Below are 23,464 nucleotides of genomic sequence, written 5' to 3'. Positions count from 1 at the left end.
ATGTGAAATATGTGCATCCTGCAGTGATAAGCAACAAAAGGAGACATGGCAACCTCATGAAATTCCAGAGACCATGGTCAAAAATTGGAACAGGCGTGTTCACATGACAAAGAATACCTGATTATAGTGCACTATTTTTCTAACTTCAGGTAGGTTCATTTGTTACAGGACACAAGGGCGAGAACAGTGATTAAAAAAAAAACTTGGCCAATTTTGCCAGGTATGGCATTCTGGATATCGTGTTCTGACAATGCTGCTCAGTTTACTTCAGAAGCGTTCAAAACCTTCAAGATATGGGAATTTGAACACCAGATGTCTTTTAGATATCTGCATTAAAAATTGCCAAGACTGTTGCAAAAAGCAAAACTGGCAGGTACTGATGTAGATCTGTCTATACTGGATCATAGAAACACTCCCATTTAAGGCATAGACAGCAGTCCAGGACAGAGACTCATGAGTAGGCGTACAAAGACACTCTTACCAACTGCTAAGTCATCTGTTAAAGCCAGAGTTGGTGGGAAACATCAAAACTCAACTAAAGACTCAACATAGGCAGCTTCCTATTCCAATGGAAATGCCAAATTTCCAGAGTAATGACCACATACGGCTACAGCAAACGCTGGCAAAAGGCAAAGGTTGTCCAGAAACTAGGACCTCTGTCCTATTAAATTGTAACAGCAGATGGGATAAATCGACGATATCTGAGGAAAACGCAAGAACAAGATGATTCATGGCATTTTGAACAGTATCCTGACAGCCAAGATGAGGTAGCAAGTATAAGCAAAGTACCAACAGTGCCTAGCATCCTCAGCCTGATGGTCTGCAGTCAGACAGGCAATATCAGAAGGCATGTTACCAGAATCAGAAGAACTACCAGAGGTAGACAGTGATCCTAATGTTACTAGGGTGGGCAGAATGATCAGAAAGTCTTCACACCTCAGAAATGATATTGAACTGTATTTATTCTCTAACACTTGGTCAGGTTCCCTATTCCCTATGTTTAAAGGGAACCTGTCAGGTCCAATATGCACCCAGAACCACAAGCAGTTGAGTGCATATTGCTATTGTAGCGCCCCACGGGGCAGGTGGTTAACCTACTCAATGCTGGGCCATCGACTGTAGTCACGGCCAGCTTAGCCCGGCTTCGTTGCCCCGAGGTGTACATTAAATGGTGGGGAAAAGATGATGGGAGCAGTAGTAGGATGAATGTCGTGACTCCACCTGTGGTATGCGGCCAAGGAATAAGCTGTTGCTGTCCTCCGGTGCGGATGGTATGAACAGCCTGGGATGGTATCACTCGCCACAGGTGGAGCGGGCCCCGGGAATGAGGATGAGAGTAGTGATGGTGTGAGGCGCGGGCTGCCGGTAATCAAGAGGAAGTCTTTTGGCTGCGGTTCCAGGTTTACTCACTTTGTGCTGTGCTGCTCACCCAGGTAATATCGGTAACTTGCTGTTATGGGCTCCGTCGAACCTGAATCTTTTCAGAGGTCAGTCCGGTGTGGTGTTCGGTGGGTTCCATCCTTTTTAGCGCCTTTGCATTGGATCCCAGAGGCTTGAAGCTACTTGGGGACCCCAGTTCGTCACGAGTAGTACTCTTGTCCCTATTTGCAGGTGTCGAGATTCCACTGTTCCGCCCTTACAGCGGTCAAACTGCTTGGATCCGGGGGTGGTGATTACTCGTGGTTTGAGGGTCTCCGGGGGCTAGGGGCCACACTCAAATGAAGGGGATTTACAGGGGATAGGTATAGTTCGTGACACCACCTGTGGTGTATGGTAATTGGGAGTACCGCCGCTGCCATTAGGAGTACCCAGGGTGATGCAGTGGGGAAGCAAGATGACGTTACCCTCCACGGGTAGGGGAAGGCACCGGGACTCTGGATGGTGCTCTGGGATGCAGGGGAAGTGCAGGCTCACTGGTTGTAGGGGGTTAATTAGGTACTCACTCAGCCATAAAGCAGACGCTGACAACAGGGTAAACCAAGTCTGACTGCCACGGTCTCTTGAGGGGAGCTCGTCCGGGTCCCGTCCCCTGCAGCACTGCCTGGTGGTCTGTGACCTGCCTCCTGGCACTGAATTTAAAGTGTCTTTTGTGGCTCGTCAGCTTGGAGCTTTCCGGGACCTGCTCCCCACTATGGCTAAGTGAAGGAGCCTGCTCTCAGGAGCTCACGCTTGGGATTTCAGTTGGTCGCTTGTTTGGAAAGCCCTCTCCCCCTAGTTGTGCTAGTGCCCCTGATCTCTGAGCTTCGTGGTAATAGTCCATAAAGGCCCTGTCCTCCGCAGGTTAATTGCCGGGTAGCCTGAAGCTTCTCCCCGACCTAGGGTCCGTGTATCCTGTCGTGCCTTCGGTCCCAGACTGGTGATTAAGCCCAGGCTGCTGACCGTCCTCCAAAACAAGTCCCAGGCACCTAGCTTCAATCCCCTGCGACCGGGGGCCCGACTCCTCTAGGTCCAGACCACCATCTGCGACCTAGTGTGCGCCTCCCCTGGGAGCTACAACTCCCAGCTTCCTCAGAGCTCCTCACAGCACGAGGGCTACCACTGCACTGACTTGACACCTTCCTGCCTGACCCCTAGGTGGGCGGTCCTATTCCAGCTTAAGCAGCCCACTGGTGTGCCTGACAGGTGAGGTGCAAAGTGTATCTAGGATTTGTGAATGCTGGTGGAGGCAGTACTGCAGGTTGGGTTCCCAGAACCATGGGGGTTTGAGCCCTGCATGGGGAGAGAAAGATTGTGCAGAACCCTGTGACGACCTGAATAGTCTAGAGTGTCACACCACTATGGGGTATGGTGCTGTCCAGGTCCCCGGATCCTTTCTGGCACTGTGCTTTAGCGTGCTGTGTGGTCAAGGAAGCCTGAAACTTCCCCCATCCTGTTAGATTTTGGAAAACCAGCGGGGAGTATGATCTTCCCTAGGGTCCAGCCGCCCGGAGTGGCGCCGGTTCTGAGGGGAGCAGATTCACTCTCCCCTGCGGCAACAGTGTGAACTCTCCTTTCCCACCAGAGCACCCGTGAGACCCGTCTGCTCATTCATCCAGGTCCTAAGCTAGTGGGACTGGGGCCCCTGTGTAAGGGCATCCTATAAATACCACTCTGTAGGTGACCCCTTTGTTACCTGACTCTAGCCCAGTTCCCAGCGGGGACAAGGGCAACCTGGTATGTATTTGTAAGTGTTGAAACCGGTACTGACCTCCAAGATCCGGGTTCAGCATTACACCCAAATTTGGGTGCAATACTCTGGTGACTGGAGCCTCAGGGGTGCCACACTATTCCCTGCCTAACCTGTATACACTAGAAATCCTTTTTCTAAAGAGCTTTTTATCTATGCTAAAGATGTTTTATCATATGCTAATGAGCGCGAGGACTAGTCCCAAGGGCGTTGCTTTACTTGCTAGGCTGCCCCATTAGCATGTTAGCATGCCCACTGGGGTGTCCTAACATACTAATGAATGTGCAGCGTCAGAGGATGATCTCACTCACCTCTGCTGCCATTGCCGCCCAAGGCTGTATTTCTGCTCAGTGCACATGAACCCGTTTTTCAGTCATGCACACTATGAATGTAGGGTGTACGCGTCCCGACTTCAAACTGAAGTAGTAAACCTGACCGAAAGTCCGGGGTCATGCGCACTTGTAACACTCTGAGGTCGAGGTGGTTTTACCCGACTCGTCGCCGGGGGTGCAGTTCATCTGTCGTCACGGGCTGGCCTGGCCCGGCCCGGTTTCGTGACCCTGAGGCATACAGGAGGGAGGATGATGGGGATAGTAGTAAGATGGATGTGACGCCACCTGTGAGACACAGCCAGGGAGTAGCCGCCTCTGCAGAATTCATCACCTGGGCAGGTGTTATGGCAGCCAGGTTGGTGTCGCTACCCACAGGCGGAGTGGGCCCCGGGTGGATGACTAGGGCAGTAGGCCACGGAAGTGCCGACGCGTGGGGCGCCGGCAAAGACAGACAACGTGGAGCTGCGGTTCAGTTTATTACTCAGTTCTTAAGATGCCCTGGAGATGCCTCTCAGTCGCGATGGGCCTCAGCCGGTCCCGGGTAAATCAGAAGCAATCACTGGTGTCTGGAGTGTGAGACCTCCTTTCCTTGCGCTTGGTTTTGGACACCTGTGGCTTGAAGCTGCTTGGAGACCCCCATGTCTCGTGTCCAGTCCCGTATGCAGGTGCTGTGGGGCCTGGCTACAATCCCGTCCCCGAATCCTATGTGTCACTGTGCTCCGGGAAAATGGGTGGTGTGCGATGGGACTTTGAAATCCCCTTCCCTTGCAGATTCTGGCAGACAAGAGTATAATCTGCCCTAGGGCTTCTGCACCCTGTCAGTGCTGGCACTGTGATAAGTTACGCTGGACTTCTAGCTACCATGTTCTCTCCTGCCTCACTATCTCTACCGGCTGCCTCTCGCCCTCTTCCAGTTTGACCGGGTCTAGTAGAAAAAGCTCTCAAGCAGCACTCCTATCCTGCGACCGTGTTGTTCAGAGACTCGGACTTTTCTGACTAGAAACAGGTTGTGTTTCACTCCCTCACTCAGTGCCCCCACCCTTTGGATGACTTAGTGGCTATTTCCTGGGTAACCTGGAATTCCCAGACTGTCTAGCTTCCAGTGTAAGTGGTGACTCAGCTTTGTGTAAGTGAGAAAAACACCAGTGGTTAACTCCTTAATCACCCGTGTCCAAGCATTGCAATTTAAGTCAGATACAATACCCTGTGGCGACTGAGCCTCCGGGGCGCCACACACTGAGCCGAAATCCAGCATCGGGCAGTGATGGCAGCAGAGAGGTGAGATCATCCTCTGATGCTGCGCATTCATTAGCATGTTAGCACGCCCCTGTGGGAGTGCTAACATGTTAATGGGGCTGACTAGTAAGGGAAGAAACACCCTTGGGACTAGTCCCCCTCGCTCATTAGCATACGATAAGAGCTTTAGAAATACTCTTTCTAAAGATCTCTATCTATGCTAGTGCATACAGGGACGGTTAGGCAGGGATTAACAATATGCACCCAGAACTGCTCGTGGTTCTGGGTGCATATTGGACATGACAGGTTCCCTTTAATTGTTCCTCCAGTTGAGGCCTCTTTCACACGTCCTTGTCTCCGGTACGTGTTTGGTCCTTTTCCTCACGTACCGAAGAACACTGGCACACGTAGAACCATTAAAATCAATGGGTCTGCGCTCACGTGCGTGTTCAGGCATGGACCATGTGTCCATGTGCTCCCCACGTCAACATGTCCATTTTTCTCCGGCATCACGGGTGTCACACGGAACGCAAACTGACCCTTTACTCACCTTCTCCAGCTCTGCTGTCTCTGCCGTTGCTTAACTTGCTTCCGACCCCCACTCATTATGCTCATTGCATATTCACTTCACTGCAACCGGAAGCAGCAGCAGCGGGGAGTCAGCAGAACTGAAGATCAGCACCACGGACAGCAACGCCAGGGACAGGTGAGCAGAAAGTTCCCGTACTCCGTGTGTTATCATGGATAACACATGGAGAACACACGTGTGCCATGAACACGGCTCATGGAGGGCAATACGCAACTTTGACACATCCGTGAAAAAAATGTGCGCGATTTTCACAGACATGTGAAAGAGGCCTGAGAGAGGATGTAACAATGTTATCTGCTGTATGGCCTTTAGAGGTTTCACTACTTGTATTTCTGCACCACAGAGAGGAGGGAACTTGCTGGTACTGCAGGCAGCAGACTGATGTAATGGCTGACAGCAGCACTTGTAATAAAGGGCCTGAAGATATCCACAGTGTGATTCTTGATGGCGTTTGCATAAAACATGGCCACCATGGAACCACAGCATATTAAGGCTTGGCTGTCATAGTTGCAGCCCAGTTGTTACACTGGCTCTGGAGTAAAGACTTGTACAGATTTATAACCCATTTGTTTTTTTTTTGGTTTTTTTTCACTCTTTACTTACAGGCTGTTCAAGAATTTGGAATGAACTGGTCCAGACCCACAGAAGAACAGAAAACGACCCTCAGAAAGTTAATAAGGACGAGTCATCATGTGAAGGTAATGTGGAAAGGCTAAAATTATCTACATGGCATAGTTTTAAAGGGGAGAGGAGTGCTTCTGTATGAATCGATATTATACCGGTACATGTGGGCGAGTGTCGCTCACCTTGCGCTGTTGCTGAACAGGCACAGCGCTGCTGAGAGCAGAGGATCAATGACAATTGTGCAGCCGATTCCACCACATGGGCTACCCCTTCCGTGCACAGAGAATCTTCAGCTGGAAGAAGACCGTTCTTTGAGCAAGTGTTGCACGCCTTCTCAGTGTCAGTTCTCTTCCTGTAAACCTCAATGTTGCTGATGCAGATAATGGTTATTGTATGTCATAACCTGCTCCGGCAACTTCTGCTTTTGTCGTTTGGGCATCGCCACATTCACTCTGTGGGCAATGCTAGTGCTTAAGGCTATGTGCCCACGGGACAATGTACCCGTGGATATTTCCGCAGATTTCCCGCAGCTGCTCCCCAGAATCCGCAGCTATCCATTGCTGCGGGTTCTGAACATTTTTGTTGCGGTAAACCTGCGGGACAAGTGTGGAAATACCTACGGAATTCCTGCCCTGTATCTCCATAGTGGAGGAGCGGGAATTCCGCAGATATTACCGTATGAATAATTGACATGAAGTTACTTGCTGCTGCGGAAAATCTGCAGCATATTCCGCAGCCGCACATACCGCAGCATTGGTACAGCACTCCCCAAATCCCATAGGCTAACATGGGGAGTATCTGCACTTAAACCTGCGAATTTTTCACAAAAATCCAGATAAATCCGCGGGTTTTTACGCTGCAAAATCCGCGGGTACATTGTCCCGTGGGCACATAGCCTAAAGGAGATGGCGGCCTATGCTGTCCAGAGCCTCTAGCTCTATCCATCTATGAAGTTTCCTTAATGGATGGATATGGTCTACACCAGGATATGGTCTCAAACTCAGCCTGGTGTACGGGCTGCGTATAGAAAAAAAATTGCAGGACAAAGTGACATTTTGTTTTTTAATGAATCCATGGGGGTATTTTTTTCTATACATCATTTTGGATCACTTTTTTTGCTTGTTTATTAGAACAAACCTGCACTTTAAGGTTAGATACATACATTTTTAATGGCGCAAAAATACATTTTATCACCTTCTTGTAATATTATTTTAAAATTAGCAGCATCATATAGTAATCTTAGCCAACATAGTAGTAATGTCTAGAGTTGAGCGCGGTTCGCGGTTCGAGGTTCTCCAGTTCTAAGCTCGAGTGATTTTTGGGGCTGTTCGAGATCGAACTAAAACGCGAGCTTTTTGCAAAAGCTCGATAGTTCTAGATACGTTCGAGAACGGTTCTAGCAGCAAAAAGCAGGGCTTTTTATAGCCACAGTGAGCAGGAGCCATCGCTGGCAGCCTGCCAGAAGCTGGTAACCAAGATAAACATCGGGTATCCAACCAAAGCGCTTTGGTTAGTAACCCGATGTTTATCTTAGTTACGGGCAGGAAGCCCACACTTCCCCGCTCAGCTCGCTCCGCCCCCTCCTGCCCGCGGCATGTACACACACACACACACACACACACACACACACACACACACACACACACACACACACACACACACACACCCCGCTCGGCTTACCTGCGGTGATGAAGTCCCGCCATCCCGACCTCAGCCGCTGTCACTGTCCTCCATGGCCGCCGCTTGTCACATCACCTCTCGCTTCCGACCCGAGACTGACTAGCGGTGACGTCACGGACCTCTCGCGATACTTGGTGTGAAGGCCCCGGTCATTGAACTCAGTGACAGGGGCTGTCAGTGTGCTGGAGATCAGCGCAGGTAATGTACCTCGCTGACAGCAGCACTTGTCACCCCCCCTGCAGTGACCTGGGCTGACCCATTGATGTTAGCTCAGGTCACTGCATTGCTCTCCCAGCCAATGGGGAACATCCTGCTCTTCATTGACTGGGACAGTGTGGATCGTCATGGCAACCCCTTGGATTACACCAGACCTGGATTTGTTTTTCATTCTAATAAATTGGTTAAAGAGGGAATGTTTTGGGGAGTGTTTTTCAAATAAAAATGTGTTTGTCGTCTTTTTTTTTTTTTATTACTGACTGGGTTGGTGATGTCGGGTATCTGATAGACTCCTGACCTCACCAACCCCAGGGCTTGATGCCAGGTGACATTACACATCTGGTATTAACCCCATATATTACCCCGTTTGCCACCGCACCAGGGCGCGGGATGAGCTGGGGCGAAGCACCAGGATTGGCGCATCTAATGGATGCGCCACTTCTGGGGCGGCTGCGGCCTTCTATTTTTAGGCTGGGGAGAGTCCAATAACCATGGACCTCCCTAGTCTGAGAATATCAGGCCCCAGCTGTCTGCTTTACCTTGGCTGGTGATCCAATTTTGGGGGACCCCTACGTGTTTTTTTTTTTGTTTTTTTTTTTTTTAATTATTTATTTAATTTAAAATAACAGCGTGGGGTGCCCTCAGTTTTGGATTACCAGCCAAGGTGAGGTTGCCAGCTGTGGTCTGCAGGCTGCAGCCGTCTGCTTTACCCTAGCTGGCTACAAAACTAGGGGGAACCCTACGTCATTTTTTTTCATTTTTTTTGGCTAAATACAAAGCTAAGCACCCCTTAGTGCCACATGAAAGGCACCAAAGGGTGCTCCACTTTTTCTCCACTCTTTTTCTCCACTCTTTTTCTCCACTCTTTTTCTCCACTCTTTTTCTCCACTCTTTTTCTCCACTCTTTTTCTCCACTCTTTTTCTCCACTCTTTTTCTCCACTCTTTTTCTCCACTCTTTTTCTCCACTCTTTTTCTCCACTCTTTTTCTCCACTCTTTTTCTCCACTCTTTTTCTCCACTCTTTTTCTCCACTCTTTTTCTCCACTCTTTTTCTCCACTCTTTTTCTCCACTCTTTTTCTCCACTCTTTTTCTCCACTCTTTTTCTCCACTCTTTTTCTCCACTCTTTTTCTCCACTCTTTTTCTCCACTCTTTTTCTCCACTCTTTTTCTCCACTCTTTTTCTCCACTCTTTTTCTCCACTCTTTTTCTCCACTCTTTTTCTCTCCACTCTTTTTCTCTCCACTCTTTTTCTCTCCACTCTTTTTCTCTCCACTCTTTTTCTCTCCACTCTTTTTCTCTCCACTCTTTTTCTCTCCACTCTTTTTCTCTCCACTCTTTTTCTCTCCACTCTTTTTCTCTCCACTCTTTTTCTCTCCACTCTTTTTCTCTCCACTCTTTTTCTCTCCACTCTTTTTCTCTCCACTCTTTTTCTCTCCACTCTTTTTCTCTCCACTCTTTTTCTCTCCACTCTTTTTCTCTCCACTCTTTTTCTCTCCACTCTTTTTCTCTCCACTCTTTTTCTCTCCACTCTTTTTCTCTCCACTCTTTTTTTTTTCTCCACTCTTTTTCTATGGTCAGTCTACCCATTAGCTCTGCCATGCATACTGTAGCTCTACACCTACTGCACATGTTACTTTATGATTGACATCTCTTTCGTACCAGAGCTGTCTAAGCCTACTCTGACCCCATATTTGTCATTACTATATTGTCCTTGTACTGTATTATGACATTTGTATCATGTGTTTCATTTCTTGCTGTGTTGCAATTTTTTTGCTGCATCCCAATTGTACCTCTACATTGTTCGAGTTTGTTATTGTTCTCTCACTCTTATGTGATACTGATTATTGTCATTTTTCATGATTACATGCAGATAAGTCCAATCTGACGAAGGCTCAGGCCGAAACGTCATTTGTAACTTGTTTTGGACAAAAACATATATGCTTATGAGAAAATTTTTTTTTCTTAATACGGACCAATAAAGAGTGATTTTGCATTACTATCCGTTGTGACTTACTGACTTAGTCTGGGAGATTTGGAGTGCCGAGGTTACTCACTAATTTTATCTATTACTTCTGAGCACCTATATACCAGTGAGCAGAGCTTCCTCTACAGTAGTTCTCCTGATTAGGCATGCCCTTACCTCATGAGCAGGGCATTGCAGCTTTGGTAGCAACCATTACGACATGGACTCTGCTGCTGTGGACCCGAGAAGAGTGAGTGCAGATTCATTGCACCCACACTCCTCACATGAAGGGTCCACACTCCTCACATGAAGGGTCCGCACTCCTAGAAAATGGGGGATACGTTCCCTGAGTGTCTCCCCCCCCCCCCCCCCCCCCCCCCCCCCATATTTTAGACGGTCCAGAGTCGTCGTGGGACCCCTTTTATTTTTTTTTCTTACAATAAATTGGTGAAAGGAAATGTTTTGGGTACTGTTTTTTCAAATTTCTTTTGTCGTTTTTTTTTTTTTTTTTTTTTTTTTTTTTTTTTAGTACTGACAGTTTATGATGATGGGTATCTAATAGACGCCATGACATCACAAACTGCTGGGCTTGATCTCAGGTTACTTTACAGCTAGTATCAACCCGATTTATTACCCCGTTTGCCACTGCACCAGGGCACGGAATGAGCTGGGGTGAAGCGCCAGGATTGGCGCATCTAGTGTATGCACCACGTCTGGGGTGCCTACGGCCTGCTATTTTTAGGCTGTGAAGGCCCAATAACTATGGACCTTCCCACCCTGAGAATACCAGACCACAGCTGTCCGCTTTACCTTGGCTGGTGATCCAATTTGGGGGGGACCCTACTTTTATTGTGTAATTAATATTTATAAAATAATTATAAAAAAGAGCCTGAGGGGACCTCCACATTGGATCCCCAACCACGGTAAAGCTGCCAGCTGTGGTTTTGAGGCTACAGCTGTCTGCTTTACCCTAGCTGGCTATCAAAAATGGGGGGACCCAACGTCTTTTTTTTTTTTTTTTTAAACTATTTTTTTAAATAGAAAAAATTAATGGGCTTCCCTGTATTTTGATTGCCAACCAAGGTAACGGCAGGCAGATGGGGGTGGCAACCCATAGCTGTCTGCTTTTATCTACGCTGAGAATCAAAAATACCGCAGAGCGCTACGTCATTTTTTTAAAGATTTATTTTTACAGCACTGTGATGTCCAGCAATCAAAATACAGGGAAGCCCATTTTATTTTTAGTTATTTAAATAAATAATTAAAAAAAATATATATGGGCTCCCGCTGCATTTTTTGTATTGCTAGCTAAGGGTAATCCAATCAGCTACTGGCTGCTAACCCCCACTGCTTGGTGTTACCTTCACTGGCAATGGAAAATCCGGGGAAGCATTTTTTATTTTTTTTGCCAAAAAACTACAAAAAAAGGACGTGAGCTTCGCCATATTTTTGCCAGGTATAGCAGGCAGGTGCTGGAAGAGTTGGATACAGCGCCAGAATATGGCGCTTCTATGAAAATGCCATTTTCTGAGGCGGCTGCAGACTGCAATTCGCAGCAGTGGGGCCCAGAAAGCTCAGGCCAACCTGTGCTGCGGATTCCAATCCCCAGCTGCCTAGTTGTACCTGGCTGGACACAAAAATGGGGCGAAGTCTACGTCATTTGTTTTCTAATTATTTCATGAAATAATAAAAAAAGGGCTTCCCTTTATTTTTGGTTCCCAGCCGGGTACAAATAGGCAACTGGGGGTTGGGGGCAGCCGTACCTGCCTGCTGTACCTGGCTAGCATACAAAAATATGGTGAAGCCCACATAATTTTTTCAGGGGGCAAAAAACTTCTGCGTACAGTCCTGGATGGAGTATGCTGAGCCTTGTAGTTCTGCAGCTGCTGTCTATCTGTCTGGAGAAGAGCAGACAGCAGCTGCAGAACTACAAGGCTCAGCATACTCCATCCAGGACTGTATGCAGAAGTTTTTTGCCCACCAAAAAAATGACGTGGGCTTCGCCATATTTTTGTATGCTAGCCAGGTACAGCAGGCAGCCACGGGCTGCCTCCAACCCCCAGTTGCCTATTTGTACCCGGCTGGGAACCAAAAATATAGGGAAGCCCGTTTTTTTTTTTTTTAATTATTTCACTTATTTCATGAAATAATTAAACAAATGACGTGGGCTTCGCCCCGTTTTTGTGTCCAGCCAGGTACAACTAGGCAGCTGGGGATTGGAATCCTCAGCACAGGTTAGCCCGAGGTTTCTGGGCGCCTCTGCTGCGAATTTCAGTCCGCAGCCACCCCAGAAAATGGCGCTCTCATAGAGGCGCCATCATCTGGCGCTGTATCCAACTCTTCCAACAGCCCTGGAGCCGGGTGGCTTGTTGGGTAATCATGAGTTAATACTGGCTTTGTTTTACTAGCCAGTATTAAGCCAGAGATTCTTAATGTCAGGCACGTTTGACCCGGCCATTAAGAATCTCCAATAAAGGGTTAAAAAAAACACCACACAGAGAAAAAATACTTTAATAGAAATAAATACACAGAAAACATTAGAGACTCCATCTTTATTACCCCCTGTCAGCCCTCCACGATCCTGCTCTTCTGTCTTCTTTCTTTCTAGTGTAGTAGTAGTGATGATTGTAGTGAGGATGAGGTGCACCAGCCCATCATGGGCTGAGGCATCTCATCCTCACTACAATCCTCACTAGTGTAGTAGTAGTGACGATTGTAGTGAGGATGAGGTGCACCAGCCCATCATGGGCTGGGGAACCTCATCCTCAGTACAATCCTCACTACAATCGTGAAGCAGCGTGCAGCCTTCACTCCGTGAGTGATCACTGCTGGCTGTCAGCGGTAACGCTGACAGATGCGTTACCATAGCAACGGTGCTCTCGGAGCCGCGGTTAGCGGTGACGTCACCGCTAACTGCGTTGCTATGGCAACGGTGATCTCCGTTAATGACCGGCTGTGTCAGCCGGTCCCTAACGGAACGGGGAGTCGACCGTGTGCTAGAGCATGTCGCCGGTACACGGCGATACACATGTGCACCGTGTACCGGAGAGATGCACTCGCAGGTCCTACATGACGTGTCATAGTCATGTGACCAGTCTGTAGCCAATGAGATAATAGCCACGTGACTGGTCACATGGCTATTTTGACGTCACGATAGGTCCTGCATCTCTGCTGGAGTGCAGGTCACCGGGAGGATTCAGCGATCATCGGATGGAATAGCGGCAGGAGACAGAGTGCAGAAGGGATCGCGAGGACCGGTAAGTGTTATGGCAATGTTTATTAACTGTTTGTGTACATTTATAATGCATTTTTATGTGTTTGTGATTGCCTCCCATTATAGCCTATACGTTCGAGTTTGGTTCGACGAACCGAACTCTAACTGGACCCCCGTTCGGCGATCCGACCTCGAGCCGAACCGGGACCGGTTCGCTCATCTCTAGTAATGTCCCAATCTGTGTGTCCTGTAGTATTGTGCCCATCCTTGTGGTATTGTGCTAATCATTGTGCCCTGCAGTATTGTCTACAGTACTGTGCTCATCCTCTAGTAATATGCAAAAAAAAAGTCTCTACCTTTCCTTCATTCTCTTATTAGGCTGCATGCCCACAATAAGTGTTTGCAGCGTTTTGATTGTAGCATGTTTCAGCTGTGTCCAAAACGCTGCGATGTACAGTACAGGCACAGTGGATGGAATTTCTAAAAATCCCATGCCCACTGTGCTTCTGCGGCCAACAGTGAAAACTGACTTGCGGTGCAGCTTGCAGAGGCCGCAGCAAATGAACTTATGCTGCAGAGTCGCATGCCCTTCCTTGGGAGAACAGGGAGGAGACCGCAGCACCTCAAACCCTGATTGCGGGCAGCTGTGGTCTCCTGCGGAGGAGACTTGTGGCCCCTCAGGTCAGGACCTGCCGCGTCCAGGACACAGCGGGTCCTGATTGTGAGCACGTACCTGCTTTTTGGTGGTCTGTGGCGGCAGGACTTTACTATTGAATAATTTGCGGTACAGCGCAGAGGAGCTGTCTGCACTATACCAATGGCTACCGCCGGCCAATCAGATGCAGGGAGGTGATGTCATACAGCGACATAACTTCCTTGCATCTGATCAAAGGCTGCTGCCCGCCAATATAGTGCAGACAGCTACTCTGTGCTGTACTGCAAATGATTCAATTGTAGTAAAGTCCTGCTGGTGCCGACCCATGGGCATAGAACTGCGATTGCCACGGGGTCTGCGAGCCACAACAAGCAGCCTCGGGGGCCGCGTGTTCGAGACCTCTGGTCTACACTGTCCAGAGCTTCTGCCTCTGACATCTCCTTGATCACCACTGGTGCCCAGAGTGAATACGGCAATGCCCAACGACAGAAGCAAACATTGCAGGGGCAGGTTCTGGTGGAGATGTGACCAGTTGTAGCTTGAACTCTATCGACTAAGGCTATGTTCACACAGGGATTTTTTTGGTAAGATTTTGTTGCGTTTTTTAGCTGCAGCTATGCCTTGGTTTTATGCAAATCCATGCTAATAAAAAGCTGCTTCTTACAGTACCAGTGAAGTCTGAGATTTCTGAAATCTCATGCCTCATGCGCACACACAAACACCTGCAGATTTTTTTCCTGACTGTTTTGTCAGATACAGTGGAACCTTGGATTATGAGCATAATTGGTTCCGGGAGTGCGCTCTTAAACAAAGTTACTCTTATATCAAAGCAAATTTTCCCATAGGAAATAATTGAAACACAGACAATTCGTTCCACAACCCAAAAATATTTACTGTATTTATACAAATTTATTACAGTAATACAAATTGTACTGTATTCATATAAAATTATTACTGTACACATACAATACTGTACAGTAAAAAAACATATAGCAAATTAAACTGCACTTTAGCTTACAATAGAATAGTTGGTGTACGGGGAGGTACAAGACAAGCAATGTGCAGTACTGTCCACAAATGCAAATTGATAGACATGCTATATAGTATATACTATACTGTACAGTACAATGATATACTGTGTACAGCACGTATGTGCATAAAGTTACCTCCAGAGCGGGTCAGAGCGTGATGAAACGACAGAACCGGAAGTGTGCACTGTGAGTATTTGCTCTTATTGCAAAGCATTGCTCTTAAATAAAGTTACATATATTTAGAAAGCTTTGCTTGTCTTGCAAAATGCTCCCAAAGTTACTCTTAAACCAAGGTTCCACTTTACTTGCCTTTTTGCTGCAGATTTAAAAGAGCAGGTCAATTCTTCGCGGCGCTTTGCAACATTTTTTTTTTTTTTTTTTTATTGCTACAAGCCATTTTGTAGAGAACTCACCAAAAAAAAGCCACGAAAAACCACACCAAAAACGCAGATGACGCGAAGGAGATTTCCTGCCACAAGATCAGGGTTTGGTCAGGTTTTTTTTTTTTTTTTCCTTGCTTTTCAATTTGTGACCTAAAATAACCACTAGCCAACATGGAGACCTAACACAAGAACTGAGGTTGTACAATACTGTCTAGGAGAACTACACTAACTGTAACAGATCAACTATCCTCATGTGCTGTACTTCCACCATAGCTCCACTTGTTGCTATTTCTCCAACAGACACGGCTGTATGAAGTGGTGATCACCTGCCATGTTGTAAGCGCCTGAAGATGGGGACAGAGTATCCAAGAAACGTGTAGTGCTATTAGCCTAAGGACACACGGCAAGAAAAACAGAGTGGAATGTGATAAAAAATCGCATTCCACTCGGACCCATGTTACTCTTATGGGGTCGTGCCCATGAGCAATTTTATTTTTTCTCAGCCCTAAGCGGACTGAGAAAACAATCTCAGCATGCTCCGGATGGAATCCGATTTAGTTTTCACTCGCACCCATAGTCTATGGGTGCGAGAGAAACCTTGCATTACAGGGATGTAATGGGAGTGCTGTGCAATATATGAATCAGCTGACAATGGAGGAGATGGTGAGATTAATCCCTCCCTCTCTTCCGCAGTGCCTGCCCTGACCTCAGCGCATCATAGTGGCACGACACTCGGCTTACACTCCAGCAGAGCGGGAGCAGAGTGTCATGTGAGGTGCTCACAGTAGTGCCTTGTGTGGCTCCAGCCTTAGTCTTCTACTCCATCGCAGGTGTCTGGTTCCATCTGTCATCAGTGCCCAATGTCTCCCTATTTTTGCTCTTAATCATTTTGAAAACTAGTGTACACACATTTTTTTTTTTTGTGTATATAATATACTTGGCTTCATTTACATGCATGAGTCTGAGCTGATGCAGGGACCCCCTTCACTACCCAAAAAAAGGGGGAGAAATAACACGAGATGTGAGCTATAGCTGAGTTTCCTAAAACTCTTAAGCTGGTGTCACACACAGCGACAACGACAACGACGTCGCTGCTACGTCACCATTTTCTGTGACGTTGCAGCGACGTCCCGTCGCTGTCGCTGTGTGTGACATCCAGCAACGACCTGGCCCCTGCTGTGAGGTCGCCGGTCGTTGCTGAATGTCCAGCTTCATTTTTTGGTCGTCACTCTCCCGCTGTGACACACACATCGCTGTGTGTGACAGCGAGAGAGCGACGAAATGAAGCGAGCAGGAGCCGGCACGGGCAGCTGCGGTAAGCTGTAACCAGCGTAAACATCGGGTAACCAAGGGAAGACCTTTCCCTGGTTACCCGATGTTTACGCTGGTTACCAGCCTCCGCTCTTGCTGCCAGCGCCGGCTCCTGCACTGTGACATGTGGCTGCAGTATGCATCGGGTAATTAACCCGATGTATACTGTAGCAAGGAGAGCAAGGAGCCAGCGCTAAGCAGTGCGCGCGGCTCCCTGCTCTCTGAACTGTGACATGTAGCTGCAGCACACATCGGGTTAATTAACCCGATGTGTGCTGCAGGAGAGCAAGGAGCCAGCGCTAAGCGCGGCTCCCTGCTCTCTGAACATGTAGCACAGCGACCTTATGATCGCTGCTTCTGCTGTGTTTGACAGCTAAGCAGCGATCATAACAGCGACTTACAAGGTCGCTGTTACGTCACCGAAAATGGTGACGTAACAGCGACGTCGTTGTCGCTGTCGTTTAGTGTGAACCCAGCTTTAACGCGTGACCTATTTTGAAATTATGGACATTTTATCTTGCAGATCTTGGAGTATTTGCAAACAATAGAGCACTACGGTTACCAGAGGATGGACCCAAGTGTTTCAGATTATCTTAATGCCAACACCATGGTCTCCATGTTCGTGGGAAATAATGAACTCTGCTGCACCTTTAAATTACCCGACAACCGGACAGAAACAATGAATCTTCATATTAGTAAAATAGCTGGCTGGGATGCACTCCTCCATGTAAGTAATTTTAGTGTAAAAAAAATAAAAAAAATAAATTGGTTTACTAACCGATCAAATATAACAGCTTTTATCCACTGCCATATAACACAACAATGCTGTAAAGGTCTGTAATGGTGGTCTATAGCCCCTAAAAAAAAAAAGTATGTATTCTGTGTAATATACATTGACCTTTCAGTATGTACAGGTAATTGTGCTAAAAAAAAAAATCAAGTGGCATATCAAAAGTCCATTGTGCACGAACATGGTGACAAGGCTGGATTAGGGACTGCGTCAAATAGCCATGTCAGTTTTCTGTGGAGCTTCATGTGCAGATTGAAAGGGTCTCCTGACCTGGACAACTGACTGTCCTCTTTGCAGGCTTACATTCTATAGGATATTGGGGAGTAGATAATAGGTGGGTGTTGGTGAGGTGGCTGTTCTGGCACGGTGATGAGGCAGTAGGGTCATTGGAGACTATAGCCATCTCTGAACAGATGAGTTAAAATGTTTGAAGCTTGTGAGGGTAGCAGATAATCTGATGTGTTGAGGTAGCGAATTGCAGAAGACTCGGGATGCTTGGGAGACGTTTTGGAGGCGGTTGCATGAGGAGCGAATGAGTGGAGAAAGATCTTGGGAGGACCGGAGATTACATTTTGGAGTGAAGTGGGAGATTAGCTTGGAGATGTATACGGTGGAGACAGATTATGGATGGCTTTGTGGGTCAGTGTTAGTTGTTTGAATTGGATACGGTGGAGGATTGGTAGCCAATGGAGGGATTTGCAGAGGGGAGAAGTGGGGTGGTGGTAAGGAGTTAAGGGGATCAGTCTGGCAGCAGAGTAAAGGATGGACTGGAGGTGTGAGTGTTAGCAGGGAGGATGTTGCAGTAATCGAGGCAGGAGATTAAGGGCATGCACTAGCATTTTCATAGATTGAGAATTGAGTAAAGGACAGATGCTGTAAGGTGTGGAGTTGGGATCAGGAGACCTGCTGCCTCTTCTGTACATCGCAGTCCATACTCGGGCTGCTTTCTCAGAGACTGGTTTCATTGTTCACATTTGATGGGGGCCACAGACCTCACCTGATATACTCTTCCTAATTGCAGGCACTTGAACAGGTTACTGTGACGCCCTGGCAAAACCAGGTAGTCAGAGGTTGTACAAATCTCTCAGGTACAAAACTCCATCCTCCTTGGCATACCAACACAAACCCCACACCCAGGTGCACAACACCAGCCAGTAAAGCCTAGTCACCCCCATGGCAATGGGGACACACCAGTGGGCGGTACCAGGCGAATTGGAGGGCCCACCTAGGGGTCCTGAGGTGTCAGGGGTGGAAACACAATAGAACATTTCTGACAGTTGAAGTAGAGGAGTGTGAAGTGACAGCGGGGGTCAGGGGTTGGGGCCCCTGGACTACCAGACTAGGTGGCAGACGGCAATCAGGACCACGGGAGACCTTAAGTGGACCGGGGCAGGGTTGTAGCTCGACGGTGCCGACAACAGGAATCCGGTCCAGAGCCTGTGCAGTCGGGGTGCTTGGACCCTAGGGCGAGAGAGGTTTCAAGCCCCTTGTCAATTGACCAGCCGGGGGCAAGGTTTCAGGCTATGTTCCACAGTAAGCCCAGAGAGAAACGGAAGCCCAACGCGGGGGATAGGTTGTCCGCCAGAACCCACAAAGATCCCAAGGGTCAAATTTCGTGGGCCACAGCTCCCAACATACAAAGTACCTGGAGTGGACTTCACCGTTCCAAGCAGAGTTGTCCCATTTAAGACATAAACACTGAGTGCAGGAGGAAGGGACCCCAGTTTGCTACACCAGGGTGTGGGACCTGAGTACACCCGCCGGAGGCAACCGTCATTGGCAATTTGGTTTACCACGGGACTCTGTGCAATTCTTTGTAACTGTGAGTACACCATCCATCCCCAGTCCAACCCTGCATGACACTCTCCGCAGCCACCACTCCCGTGTACCTGGGCCCCAGGACTACACCTCCCCTACCCGGGGAGGGGATTCCATCCTGCTGCCCCGATCCATCAGCCCCGGGCGTCCAATCACCAGGCAGCGGTGGTGCTACCAAGTCTCACTGCAATCCACGGGTGGCGTCACTGACAAACCAACCCCCTGTAAATACCCCCTTCCTACAGTTGTGAGGACTGACTGCTGTACGGGTCCAGCTACCACTCGAGCCACAGTAACGAACCTGGATCCGAGCAGCCCCTGTAGCGGCCCGGCCCCTGTCCGCAACAACTGTGCTTGGGAAGTATAGAGGTAGTCAAGCCAGTGATTTTTAGATTTCCATGAAAAATGAGAAGATTGGTTTAAAAAAGGTTTTCTGTTTTTTAACCACTTATTAATCCGCTGCTCCACCGCAGCCTCTATTTTACATGATTGCAGCCATGACATCCCATCTACAACAGATAAGCGCTGCAGCCAATCATTCCCTTGGCATCACCAGAGGCCAGAGCCAAGTGATTAGCTACATCACTCATGTTGTAGAACGGCCATCAACGCTGCAGCCTGCGAGTGAAGAACAGTGGAGGAGTGACTGTTACAGCAGTGGCCTCAACAGCTAACTAACTTGTTACTGTCAATTATTGCCTACCTTTGCCCAAATGTTCAAGAACTGACAACCTCCTTCTAATTGTGATGGCGTGGGTTTGGTAATGCTGCACTATGTAGGAACCAGGGGAGCTACAAAATCACTTATCTGAATGTAAGTGGATGGAGCAATGCAAACAGCGCCAATAAAGCTTTAGGATACAGAATGGCATGTATTTCGCTTTTTTTCAGCAACCAGATAAGGACTGCGACCAACAAGAGTTCAAATTGGGCTTCATGAAGGAAAATGTCCTGACGTGGGTTACGATATGGACAAACCAGGTACGTTGTGGATTTAACAATGTGGAGTAAGTTTGGGAATGACCGCAAGCAAGGGTAAGGCCAGATGGGACAGCACTGACGAGGCTGGGATGCAGCATAAGGCTACTACCGGCTTTAAATTGTTAAATAGGTGCATGACTGCTGAGAACATCCACCTCACCTGATATTTTCTGAGGGGGTTTAAATGGAACGAATGTTTTTATGAAGTCATGCTCCCATTTAAAGGGAAACCACCACCAGGTTTTTGCTATATAAAGTAAAGGCAGTGCCATACTGGTACTAAGATGTTGAATCCAGGCGTACCTGTTGTAGAAAGATCGGATCTTTGTTGCTGAAATACCTGTAATAAAAGTTGCAGAATGCACTTCACTTTGTGTGCTTTGGGGCGGGTCTTTGTGGGCCGGGTCCTTGGTGTATATTCCTCCTCCTCAATGAGATTTCTATAAATTCCATTCACTTTGCTGGAACTGTAAAACAGTTTTTGACGTAGTATCAAAAGCTCATTGTGGAAACTTAACCCAGCAGCAAACCTGTAAACTTTCATTCACACATATATTTTATGCCAAAACCACAGAACAGATCTCAAGCTTTCAATCTTTCTTTTTTCTCTAAAAATTTCACTTATGACTTTGGCATACAAATTCTTATGTAAAGATACTTGGGTATGTTGCCTTAATGTAGCCTAGAGGCCCCAGTGGCTGTGCTGAGCTGCTGCCAGACTCAACAGGCAAATTCAATAGGTCGGAGTCCTCATCTTGCCATAGTTCTAGAGGGAGCATATCCAAAAATCATGGGGACTCTGTCCCACATGTGATCCGAACTCTGTTTAAAAAAAAAAAAAAAAACTATAGGGGAGGCATCATGCTGCCACCACCATAGTTCACTGTGGGGATGGTGTTTTTGGTGTATTGAGCTCTGTTGGTTTGGCCCCAGACATGGCGTTTACTTTGGCCAAAAGTTTAATTTTAATCTCCTACTACCACAGCACCTTCCTCCATATATTTGAGTAGTCCCCCACATGTCTTTTTGGCAAAATCAAAGATGTGTGGTATATTGTGGTCAAATGGACAGATATAGTCTCTGCTTGGGAAGTCTAACACATTCAGGGTTACCTTTTTTGGGCTCTGTGCTGCTTCTGATTAATGCCCTCCTTGCCCAGGCTGAGGGATTTGGTGGGCGGCCCTCTTGGCAGATTTGTTGTGGTACCATGCTGCTTCCATTTGATGGTGCTCTGGGGATTATCAGAGATTGGGATTGTGTATTCACCAATGAAAGCAAATAAGAGGCAAAATGTTTTTTTTTTTTTTTGTTTTTTTTGTTTTTTCTGGCAGTAGATGCAGATTTGGTAAAGAAATCTCTGCAATGTGTGCACATAGCCTTAGTTTGCACACAGGTGATCTTCCTTTTACTAAGCATGTGACTTATGAAGGGAATTGCTTGCATGAAAAAATTGTAGGGGCTTCACAGCAAAAGGGGAGATTACATCTGCACATGGCAATTTTTATTTTATCCCTTAAATTTCATTTTTGCCTATCTTTATTTTTCCTCCACTTCCCCAACTTGGACTACTTAGTGCTGATGCGTCACACACATTTGGATTACAAAAATATTTAAATACAGGTTGTAATGTACCAAAATGATTAAAAATCAAAGGGGGGGTGGATGGGAAGAAGTGCTACTTGGCTTTTTAGAATACAGATATCCTTTGTGGCCTCCCATTAGCAGAGCCCCTGAGGTGTTGGAGCAGAAACACCCACCCCCCTATATTGAAAACTTTACTTACTGAATTCATCTATGGATGTAGTGAGGATTTTTAATCCAAACCCCCCCCTTCCCCCCCAGTGACTCGCAGAACGTTAATATTTAGGCATGGAAATGGGTAGTTTGTGGTGTGTTTGTTTTTTTTTTTTTTTTTTTTTTTTTTTTTTTGCATTTTTGTTTTTTCTTCAATGGTTGCAAATTGTTCACTTAACAGTTAATAGGTGAAATTGGACCCAAAATTGAATGCTCAAATTCTCTTGAATGCAGTGATGCTCCATATGTCAAACTGTTTGGCCACACATCCGGGCTGAGAAGGAAGGAGCACTGTTTGGCTTTTAAAGCAGAGGTATTGCTGGATTGGTTTATGGGTGCCAGAACGGCAGAAAAATCTCAACCTCATTTTGGAAATTGCACCTCTAGAATTAATCTACAGCTGCGCTGACTATTTTGTAACATCCATACCACATGTCTTTGTTTTATTTCCTTTGGAGATTTGCAAACATGCCTATTGGTGCCGATACATTGTGCGCAGCTTGTGACATGCACCCTATAAATTAAGTGGGTTCTCCCTGTTACAGTAATGACAATGTGGCAACTTACTGTGGTCTAGGTAGTGGGGCTCAATGGGAGGGGGCATTTGGATTTGAGTGCATAGATTTTACTGGATCTAATTTGGGGGAAGGGAGCAATGTAGCTCTTTCCAGAGCTTTTGTTAGGACAGTAAATTGGGAGCCCCTTGAGTTTGTGTGGGGAAACATTAGAGGTTGCTATTGGTAACATTTTGGGGTACGTAACTTTTTTTTTTTTTTTTTTTTTTGCACTTTCCGTATAAGGCTGGGATCACATTTGTGTTCTACGCTGAGCACTTATACGGGGTTTCCATGTAAATCCAACAAAAATACAATGCACATGCAGTCACTTTAAACTTTTGGTTTGGCATTGTATTTAGTATCCATTAGTATGTTTTTTGTTTTTTTTTTGTTTTTTTTTGTGCAGATAGAACTGGTCAACCACACTTGTGCACTAAAGACTGCTAAAATGATGGCACACCGCTGAGACAAGAGTCTAAAGTGACTCCATCTGCTTCAGTCACATTGGAGAGCTTTGATGGAAACAAATCAGGGATTTTATGTAAAATCCCCAAAACTGCAAGTGTGCAGCAGAGCACAGGTTAAGTGTGACCTGAGCTATGTTCTGCGAGAAAGGGGGTAGAGGTAGATATATATTTTCTAAAAAAAAAAAAAAAAAATTTGCGTGTGATTCAATTTTTCACTTTCATTGCAGCCGTTAGCTAAATTCAAAAGTTCGTTGTTTTTTGTTTTTTTTTTTCCCTCAATGTACACTCTGCACCCCGTCTTGACAGGAAAACAAATGTAGAAATTTTTGCAAATTTATTAAACAAGAAAAACTGAAATATCACATGGTCGTACGTATTCCGACCCTCTGCTCAGTATTGAGTAGAAGCACCCTATTGAGATAGTACAGCCATGAGTATTCTTGGGAATGATACAAGGTTTTTCACCCTTGGATTTGGGGATCCTCTGCCGTTCTTCCTTGCAGAAGGGTGTTCCTGGTGACTAGGCACGTACAGGGTACAGGTCCCTAGAGCAGACTCCAGTTTAACGACCTGCTAAACCTGCCGGTGAGGAGAACTACAGGAACCTCACCAACCTCAGAGTCCGAGCCTCAGCAACAACACAGGGACCCATAAAG

General features: G+C 46.9%; 1 protein-coding gene across 1 annotated transcript in view; it reads left to right on the top strand.

The window, feature by feature from the left end:
• SNX31 (sorting nexin 31) overlaps positions 1-23,464 on the top strand; it is a 77,533-nt gene that overhangs the window by 45,717 nt on the left and 8,352 nt on the right. Inside the window, exons 9-11 of the mRNA XM_075316238.1 lie at positions 5,929-6,021; positions 16,925-17,128; positions 19,901-19,990. Coding sequence (XP_075172353.1) covers positions 5,929-6,021; positions 16,925-17,128; positions 19,901-19,990 — 387 coding nt within the window. The remainder of the gene's footprint in view (positions 1-5,928; positions 6,022-16,924; positions 17,129-19,900; positions 19,991-23,464) is intronic.

The sequence above is a fragment of the Anomaloglossus baeobatrachus genome, chromosome 6, assembly GCF_048569485.1.
Source record: "Anomaloglossus baeobatrachus isolate aAnoBae1 chromosome 6, aAnoBae1.hap1, whole genome shotgun sequence".
Classification (NCBI taxonomy): domain Eukaryota; kingdom Metazoa; phylum Chordata; class Amphibia; order Anura; family Aromobatidae; genus Anomaloglossus; species Anomaloglossus baeobatrachus.
Note: the sequence above shows the minus strand (reverse complement) of the source record. Positions and strands in the feature narration are given on the sequence as shown.